The sequence below is a fragment of the Anastrepha ludens genome, chromosome X, assembly GCF_028408465.1.
Source record: "Anastrepha ludens isolate Willacy chromosome X, idAnaLude1.1, whole genome shotgun sequence".
NCBI classification, from domain to species: domain Eukaryota; kingdom Metazoa; phylum Arthropoda; class Insecta; order Diptera; family Tephritidae; genus Anastrepha; species Anastrepha ludens.
The window spans coordinates 39,494,736-39,504,712 of NC_071503.1; the positions used below are offsets into that span (position 1 = coordinate 39,494,736).

Here is a 9,977-nt window from a genome sequence, read left to right on the forward strand (position 1 = left end):
TGGGAATAAATGTTTATTTTTTATGGTTAAGGGATTGTGCTCCAAATGGAAATACGTGTTTTCGTATTATATCTCCAGTGGTGGTATACGTACGGAGACATTGATGTCCATTTTGGACAAAAATGTCGCACAACTAAAAAAAATGGGGTTAAATTTGAAAGGTATAGTTTGCGATCAAGGGCCCTCCAACAGTAGTATCTTTAAATCTTTGGGGATTTATGAGGATAGCCCCTTTTACGTGCACGAAGGCACAAAAATTTTTTGCATGTTCGATTACTGTCACTTGATAAAGTCCGTCCGAAATACCTTGATGAAATATGACATCTTAACATCAGATGGAGTGACAAGCTTCAAGGTGATTGAAAAATTGTTTGATATAGATCAAATGAATCCCCATTTTAAAATTTGTCCGAAACTAACGGAGGCCCATATATATCCCAATTTTATGGATAAAATGAGCGTTTCACGCGCGACTCAGGTCCTGAGCAATTCGATAGCCTCTGGTATCGACATGGCCTTGTCCCAAAATTTATTAGGCAGTGACGACTACGTGATAAAATGCGCTAAGCCCACACAGATGTTCGTTAAAAAAATGAATGATCTGTTCGATGAATTGGATGCAAAAAGATTCCAGTCGAAAAATCCTTCAAAATGTCCGATTAGGCGGGGTGACAGCAAAAAAATTGATAGATTGAATGAACATCTAGATTTTTTGCGGTCATTCCAGTTGTCGGAAAACGCACGCGTGCAGTGCATCGAAGGTTTCCGCATAACGATTTCAGCGATGCAAATGTTATGCGAGGAACTTTTCATTGAGCACAGCTCCCTCAAATTTATTTTCACCGGGAAAATGAATCAAGATGCGTTAGAAAACTTTTTCTATCGCATACGAGCTAGTCAGGGTATGAATACCCATCCCTCAGCTCACGAAATTCAATACATAGTTGCGCGACTGATCTCAATGAAAATTTTACGCCAGAGATTTGAGAAGAAAGGTTCTAATTGTGCAGATGATGACGATGTAAATTTAGATTGGTATATAGGCCCCGAGGATCGTCATCTTGAGACAGAGGTAGGAGACCAGCGGAATGAGGATCTCGTTTTAGAAGAGATTGATGTGGAAGACATACATTTTGCTGAAGAAAGTAATGAAGCTGAGGTACAAGTGCAGCGTTACTTCACAGGCTATGGTATTTACCAGAAAATGCTGTGCAAGTTGAAATGTGAAAAGTGCACCCACGCCATGACGAAAACCAAAGGGGAGCTGAAGTTGCATTCAGAAGCCCTGATAAGATCAAAAAACTTCACGGATGACAGCGATTTAAGGCTTGTCAATCCTGAAGACAGGGTTTTCGAAGTGTGTCGACTCCAAATGGTGTGGTACCGTCAGCTCTTCGCAAAATATGCCCACATTGCAGGTCTTAGGTGTTTAATGTTGTCCGCTCTAAAAGAAAAAACACAAAAAGTGTTTCCCGACTGGTTTGTAGGATCTGGCGAGTGTAGAGATCATCGCGAGAAGCTATTAGATTTTCTCTTAACTGTCCTTTTATTCAAGAATGCAAAGTGGCTCTTGCGAAATGAGGTCAATAAAGTCAAAGAAAGAAAACTACAAAATAAATTAAAAAAGCTGTAGGTTGTAAGTAGGTTGTAAGCCAGGGCCCCACGAAAAGAGATTCGCCGTTCACACAGGTAATTAATAATCTATTAGCTATCTTTTGCATATGATGATACCTATTCTTTTATTTCAGGGTTTTCCACTTTTCTATATTTCAGGTTTTTTTTTTATTTATATATTTTACAGGTATTTTCCGTTTCAGGTTTTCTCTATTTTTTAGTCTATTTTACAGGTTTCTTTTTTATTTTTTCTTCTCTTTCAGCTAGCACCCGAGCCTAGATTTTTAAGCACTACAATTTTTTCTTAATCATGATGGATTGAGAGTAGTGTTTTAAAAATCAGGTAAATCGCAATGACTTAATCGATGTCAATATCGAAGTCGTGTGAGAAATTGTTATAGTATGAGAACAATTTCGTAATTCGTGCTTTCTCAATTTTATATTTTTTTTTTCATTTCAGGAAATGAAGTGAGTGAGTTTTCATAAACACGTACGAAATTGAAGTGCTCCAGAAAAACACCAAAAAGACATCTTTAGCGAACGCCAAAAATTGTAAACTGGGTGAAAGTCGACAGGACCTGGGACCCTTCTGGGGACTCGTTGCTGACAATTCGAATTTTACATTTTTGGTAAAGTTATATTTATTTATATTTTTATTAGAAAAAACAAAAACTACAAAAGGATTTTGACTGAAAGCTTAAAGAGAAAATCACTCAAATTGATCATATCAGTAAACAAACAACATCAGCTGCTCTGTTCTGCCAAACTAGTAAGCAAAAGTAGAGTTGTCACATTCTTCAACACGAAAATTAACAAGCTACTGGCCGCTAGATGGCGCAACAAACGCCACCTCCAGGGGGAGGAAAACATTCTGAAACCCAAAAATTATTACTTAAATTACAAGAACTAGAAAAATTGTGCTTTTCTCTGCAAGAAGAAAATAAAGTTCTTAAAAGCGAATTGAATAGTATAAAAACTACAACTGAAAGGTCAACTACACCAATACTAACGGAAGTAGAATATCATACTGATGAAGAACAGCTTGAAAGAGAAACCAAATGGGTACACAATCTGTCCAAAAGAGCAAATAAAAAAAGAAAAATGGAATCATCCCCAGAAATCGATCCACCTACTCAAAAGGAGCAGGTTAAATTGCCAGAGCTACGACCACCGCCAATAATATTAACAAATCCAAAAATAAATCACCAACAACTTCAAAAAAAACTGAAAGATAACATAAATAGTGATTTTATAATTAAGCTGATTGGCAAAGATATATATAAAATCAATGTCCAGAATGGAAGCGATTACAGGAAAATTACAAAAATGTTTACTGAGCTAATGTTCCCATGGCACTCATACGAAAACAAGCAAACAAGGCAGATAAGGGTAGTGGTTAAAGACCTACATCACACATGTCAACCTGAGGATATCATTGAAGATCTGCAAAGACAAGGTTTAAAGGCTACAAACGCATATAGAAAATTGAAATGGAAAACCAAAGAGCCCTTAAACATGTTTACCCTCTGTTTTGACCCAAATGAAGACATAAAAAAGGTCTATGAGATTAAAAACATACTCAACACAATCGTAAAAATTGAGCCATTAAAATTATCTAGCTTAATTCCCCAATGCAAGTCCTGCCAGGGTTTTATGCACACCAAGAACTATTGTTGCAAGCCTCCAAAATGTGTTAAGTGCGCTGGTAATCATTCAACTCTTGAATGCAAGAAACCAGACAAAGAACCACCAAAATGCTGCAACTGCGGGCAAAACCACCCAGCAAGCTACAGAGGATGTCATGTTGCCAAGGAGTTGCAAAAGCTCCGTAACAAAAGCGGAGTTAAACACAAAGAAGAAACTGGCAAAAACCCCCCAACAGCAATACGTCAAGCATTAGCTATGCCAAAACACTCTGTAGAACCAAGAACGACTAAGAAACCAACACTAATACCGGGTAAGCAAACATATGCAGACGTAGCAGCCCAAAAGGAAAATACGACAGATAAAGATATATTGACACAAATTTTACTTAAAATTGAAAAGCAGTTAACCTTAAACCAGGATCTACTGAATCGCGTTGAAAAACTTGAGCAAATTATAAATGTCTAAAAACACAATAAGAAAAAGTTTAAAGATAATGGCATGGAACGCGAATGGAATCTTAAAGCACAAAAATGAACTTGAGCTTGTACTTAATCAAAAAAGAATTGATATTTGTTTAGTATCTGAAACTCATTTGACCACCCAAATGTACTCTACATTCAACGGATTTATAATGTATTGCTCAAATCATCCTCTAAACAACGCAAGAGGAGGTAGCGCAATTATTATTAAGAATTCGATTGAACATTTCGAAGAAGAAAAGATCAGCTCCACTGAGTTTCAAGCGACAACAGTTGGAATCAAGTTTTGCAATTACCAACTGTCGGTAACAGCAGTATATAGTCCGCCGAGACATAACATAAAGTCTACAGAATACACACAACTTTTAAATAAACATAAAGGAAGATTCGTTATGGGAGGCGATTTCAATGCAAAGCACATTAACTGGGGATCTCGCCTAACGACAACTAAAGGTCGCGAACTGTGGAAAGCGGCACAACAATGTGGTTGTGAAATATTCTCAACTGGCAATCCAACATACTGGCCAACAGACATTAATAAGACTCCAGATTTGATTGATTTTTTCGTAGTCAAACAACTACCATACAACATCATAACTCTGGAGGATGGTTTAGATCTTAATTCAGATCATTCACCTATATTCATGATTCTTGATGGTGAACCAAAAATCAATGAAAGTAACCTGATCCTTTCAAATAAATATACAGATTGGCAATACTTCAAGACTAAACTAGACACATATGTAAACACGACAAATGAAATCGATAATGTTGACGAAATTGAGAAGGAAACAATAAAGCTGTCAGCACAGATACAAAAAGCTGCTTGGTTAAGTACACCTGTAAGAGTCCAAAAAATTAATCGCCAAAGATATCCTTCGAATATAATTGAACTCATAAAGGAAAAAAGAAAAATCAGAAAAAAGTGGCAGTCGATTAGGTCTCCATCACTTAAAACACAATTAAACAACCTCACCAAAACAGTGAAATATGCTATTCAAGAAAATAAAAACAGAACTTTAAATATAAAGCTACAAAACCTATCTGCAGGTAAAACCTCTGATTACTCTCTATGGCGGACTACGGCACATATGAAAAGACCAATTCAACATAATCCCCCAATTAAACAGCCAAATAGCAACCAACCTTGGGCAAAAACCGATTCGGAAAAAGCTGAGTTATTTGCACAACACCTCCAAAAAATTTTTAAGCCATTTGAAACGATAAATTACACTTTGTTTCCCCATACTGTGCAAGAATCTGTTGAAATTACAAGTTTTACCACTGATGAGGTAGCAAATGAAATCTCCAAACTAAAACAAAAAGTCCAGGATTTGACTTAATCACAGCCGAAGTGCTAAAGAACTTATCTTACAAAGCGCTAATCAAACTCACTTTAATAATGAATGCATGCATTGAATTTAAATACATACCAATGCATTGGAAAATTTCTGAAATTAAAATGATCCCAAAGCCAGGGAAAAATCCCAACGAAGTCACATCTTACCGCCCAATAGCATTACTCCCAGCCATCGGAAAGCTATTTGAAAAACTATTTTCCAAACGATTACAGGATATAATTTCTAATAAACAATTAATACCATCTCACCAATTTGGATTTCGAGAAAAACATTCAACGATAGATCAGATACATCGTATAGTACACATCATAGAAGAGGCCATAGAAAACAATCAAGTGTGTTCAGCAATATTCCTTGATATCGCACAGGCGTTTGATAAAGTGTGGCACGAAGGTCTAATCCGTAAGCTCAGAGCGATGCTCCCATATCAATATACTTTGCTATTGGAATCATATCTCACAGACAGATATTTTAGAGTGAAACAAAGACAAGCATACTCAAACATTAAAAAAATTGAAGCTGGTGAACCACAAGGCAGCATTCTTGGGCCAGTACTGTATTTGCTCTATACTGCAGATCTACCTGTTTCAAATACAAGTAAGATAGCCACTTTTGCTGATGACACGTGTATCTTAGCCTATGGAAATAACGCAAATGAATCAACTAGAAAGTTACAGGCATCGATAGACGAAGTTGTCGCATGGACTGAAAACTGGAGAATCAAACTAAATGAAAGCAAGTCTGTTCACGTAGACTTTACAAACAAGAAAATAGCCTATAACCCAGTGAAAATATCATCTGCTACTGTTCCATATAGTAATACAGCAAAATACTTGGGTATGACTTTGGATGCAAAGCTCAAATGGAAAGAATATGTCAAAATTAAAGCAATTGAAATCAACTTAAAAATTAAAAAAATGAAATGGTTAATTGGCAGAAAGTCTACATTGTCAATACAGAATAAATTATTAATATACAACCAAGTAGTTAAGCCGGTATGGACATACGGCATTCAATTATGGGGATGTACCACTAAATCAAACATTGAAGCTGTACAACGCCTGCAGAATAAGATTCTCAGAGACATGGTCAACGCACCTTGGTATGTGCGAAATCACGACCTGCACAAGGATCTGTCGGTGAAAAAAGTCGCTGATATAATCCAAATTCTTGCTAGTAACCATGAAACCAGGCTGAAAGAGCACATAAACCCGGAGGCCGCAGAGCTTACCAAAACAGTCTGCACAAGAAGACTTCGAAGAACTAAGCCACGAGATTTAGTCGCCAACGCTGTATAATTGTTTGTAAAATATTTATAATTGTTTTTAAATTTCAATGTTAAGGATAGAATAATGTTACTTGTTAGCTTATGCTAGGCGTAATACCATGAAATGTATACAAATTTTATAACGTTTCAATAAAAAAAAAAAAAACAAAAAAAAAAAAAAAAAAAAAACAAATTCAGGATATGTAAATACCTATTATTTATAGCATTGTAATATATATACATGTATATATAAGATTACTTAAATTACTTGTGAATAAAAATAAAAAATTAAAATTAAAAAAAATAGTATTTCATTTTCTTAAGGATAACAATATTTATTTGGTAAGAGGATCTTAAAGAAACATATACCAATAATATAATTGACAGGATTTCATTACAATATCAATATATTCGTTCAGCTCAATAAAATAAATATCTGCATATGAAAAATCGTTCCTATGGACATGCAAAAGCAAACGCGCATATATAGTACATAAATACATGCATACAAACTGCCATAGCCATACATACATATGAAGCTGCGAGCACTTGCGACAGAAAAAATATTTCGATTTGCTATTGCTGTCGAGAATTTAGAACACATATTTACATACATATATTGATGCATACATATGTACGGAGCCGCGGCCACTCGACTTGACAAAAATTGAAGATTTACCAAATATTGGCAAATAATTCAACGCGAAATATTACAATATTGACTATTTTCGAATTGGCGAGAAAATTGGCATATGGGCATATGAGCATATGAGCTCGAACTTAGTGTTATAGAATATTTTGGATTTTGCAGCGTCGTTGCGACTAAAAAAAGAAATGCGACTGCGCCTATGAATGTATTTTGTTCTTGCAGTCGCTCGGCTTATAATTTTAGCTTTGGAAACATACGCGTGCAGAGGCATAAAGCCAGTGCTTTGTGTGTGCTGTTGTATGTACATACATATGTATGTATATACTAATAAGCATAGTTTTGCTGGGAGTCGAGAATGTATGTATATGTATGTACGGACATACATACAATAGGGCATCAATATGCCAATACGTGAGGTAGGTCATGGTTGCTTCAGTACATTGAACTTTTGCTTAATTGTTTCTTACATGTGTATGCATACATGTACATACATATGTTTGTAGTAAGAAACAGTTTAAACAGATTTTGTTACTAATCCAAATATACATACTTACGGTAACATACGAATATGCTTTTTTATCCTATAAAATATGTAAATATGGAGGATATCTTAGGTTTGTTAAAATTATTCTTTTATTTATTTTGAATATCAAAACTTGTATACAAACCATGCTTGTATACCTCCTGCAATAGGATGTGGATGAAAAATTACAGAACAGAAATAAAAACGTAATGCCTCAAATGCCTTGCAAAATGCTGTCGGTCAATTTTATTTCAAACAAATGTATGTATAACAATGCCCAATTTCTTTTTGTATATTATATGCAAATACATACGTTTCTTTGAAGTTTTCTTTTATTTATTTTAAATTTCAAAGTTTTATACTATCTATAAAACGCATACATATATTATTCCAAGTAATAAATCTAAATTGAAAAAAATTTCGTTTGCAAAGGAACAAATGAATGCATATTCAAATGTAAATATGATATATACATACATATGTAACACTATAAGAATTGAAGATCCAATTGAACTTTTGCACAAACATAGCTAACATAATACATATACATATGTATGTATATATTGATATACATATATTTACATACATATGTCAAAATACCAAAGCACTTGTATGTAAAAATTTTCATCAAATTTGTATAGTTTTCAATTTACTAAAATGCACATACCAAGATGTGAGAGGTCGTTTTATAGTGCATTTTTTTAAATTAAATCAAAATATTAAAGTTACTTTGATTTGAAATGTTGGCGCATATAATAAATATTCAAATTATTCATCAATAATCATATAGTTGAATAAATTTTCATTCATCAAGGGAACATATGTAGAAATGAACAAGCAAATTCTTTGCAAAATGCCGTCGGCTAATCGTCAATTTGATTTTCTACAGAAGCAAAAGCAGAGAACGTTATGATATACAGAGAACGTTCTCTGTGTGCAGAGCCAATATAGGAAGAGAGAATTCACTGCAATCAGCTCTGTTAAACCCCGGCCGCGGTTAGACTTCATTTTTGACAATTCACACCATTCGTAGCTCGTGAGACTTCTCTATATTTAACGTTCTCTGTACTCGCTGGCGAATGCAAATTTTTCGCCAAATTAGTCGAGCATAGAGAAGCGAGCGGGGAAATGGCGAATAGAAGAGGGCTAATACCGCAATAACCATAATATTTATCTGGTTTCTTTTTATTTTCCGCTGTAATTTCAATATGTGTATTTCGTCAGTTGTTTTTGCCAAGTTTTGTATCGAGCTCAAGGACGCGTTCTCACTCAAAGATTATTTTTTAAACAAAAATTAGGAATTTTTAGTTTCCACACCACCATTGAAGTTAGTATTTAGTATGCATATAATATATATAATAAAAATAAGTAGAATCCATATGAAATATGTACATAAATAAGCACAAAACTCAAAAATTGATATGTTAATGAAATTATTCAAAATTCAAACACCAAATTAATATAATAATAACAAAGTTACGAGCACGAAAAACAAAAGTATATAGAAATTGAATACATACAAAATTGCGATTTTTTAATATAACATGAAAAGTGAGTACCAAAAAATAAAATGCTGAAGCAACGAACAGAATTAGTTAGTCCCTTTCCTACGCTTTCCAACCATAAAATGTTTACATATAGACAAATTGGTAGACATAAGCCAACACACAGTTTACAATAAAATAATTTGTATGTAAAACGTATTCATATATGTACACAAGACTAATTAAAAGTAGAAGCCGAAAAGAATATAAGAGGATTTGGAAAATTCTAAAAACTGGCTTTAATTCAAATTATTACGTTTGAATTGAATTAATTTTAAGGCAAATAATTATAAACATTCCAATCGTGGCATTTTTCAAATAAGCAAAAACGAACTGTTTTCATCATCCCATGATTTGTTTCTTATATTTGTTAAGTCTACCTCCAGTTAGAAACGATGCTCAACAAAATCAAGAAGTTTTATGCGTAAGTATTAACAAACTTGTTACGAGTATGTAATATTTTGGTCTTATGTGTTTCAATTTATGTTTCAGATCTTGGTTATAGCTAGAGTTAGTGAAGGACTTATACCAGAGAATGTTAATGCAATAAGAAGGAGCAAATGTTAAATGAGCTTTTTTCGAGTTCTAATTTGTAGATTCATACTAAGTCAGTGAGGTGTCTATAAACTCGGTGTGCTAAATTCCCTTACTTCAAATCTTTCAAATCTCAATTGTACTAAAAAAAGCTCACAGTACCATTTGCACCTTCTCATTGCATTAACATTCTCTGGTCTCACTATCTGCTGCCGCCATCAAGACTAATTCATGTTTTTGTTTTGGCCTCTCGTTCGCTATTGCTATCAGTCGGTTCGCGAAACTTCACGATTGTACATACATATATATTTTTTCCCCGTTTTTCCAGTTTTCAGCCAACAAAGAACAAATTGTTAGCA

At 34.2% G+C, this 9,977-nt stretch overlaps 1 protein-coding gene across 1 annotated transcript; it reads left to right on the top strand.

Annotated features, from left to right (window-relative positions):
* Positions 1-454: 454 nt before the first annotated feature.
* Positions 455-2,068, top strand: LOC128869955 (uncharacterized). Its single transcript, XM_054112553.1, has 2 exons — positions 455-1,689; positions 1,749-2,068. Exon 1 carries the CDS (start codon positions 455-457, stop codon positions 1,631-1,633), a length of 1,179 nt encoding a protein of 392 aa, XP_053968528.1. The 3' UTR covers positions 1,634-1,689; positions 1,749-2,068.
* Positions 2,069-9,977: the final 7,909 nt, after the last annotated feature.

Coding starts and splice junctions, on each gene's coding strand:
- LOC128869955 (XM_054112553.1), top strand. CDS start 455: ATGAGCGTTTCACGCGCGACTCAGGTCCTGAGCAATTCGATAGCCTCT.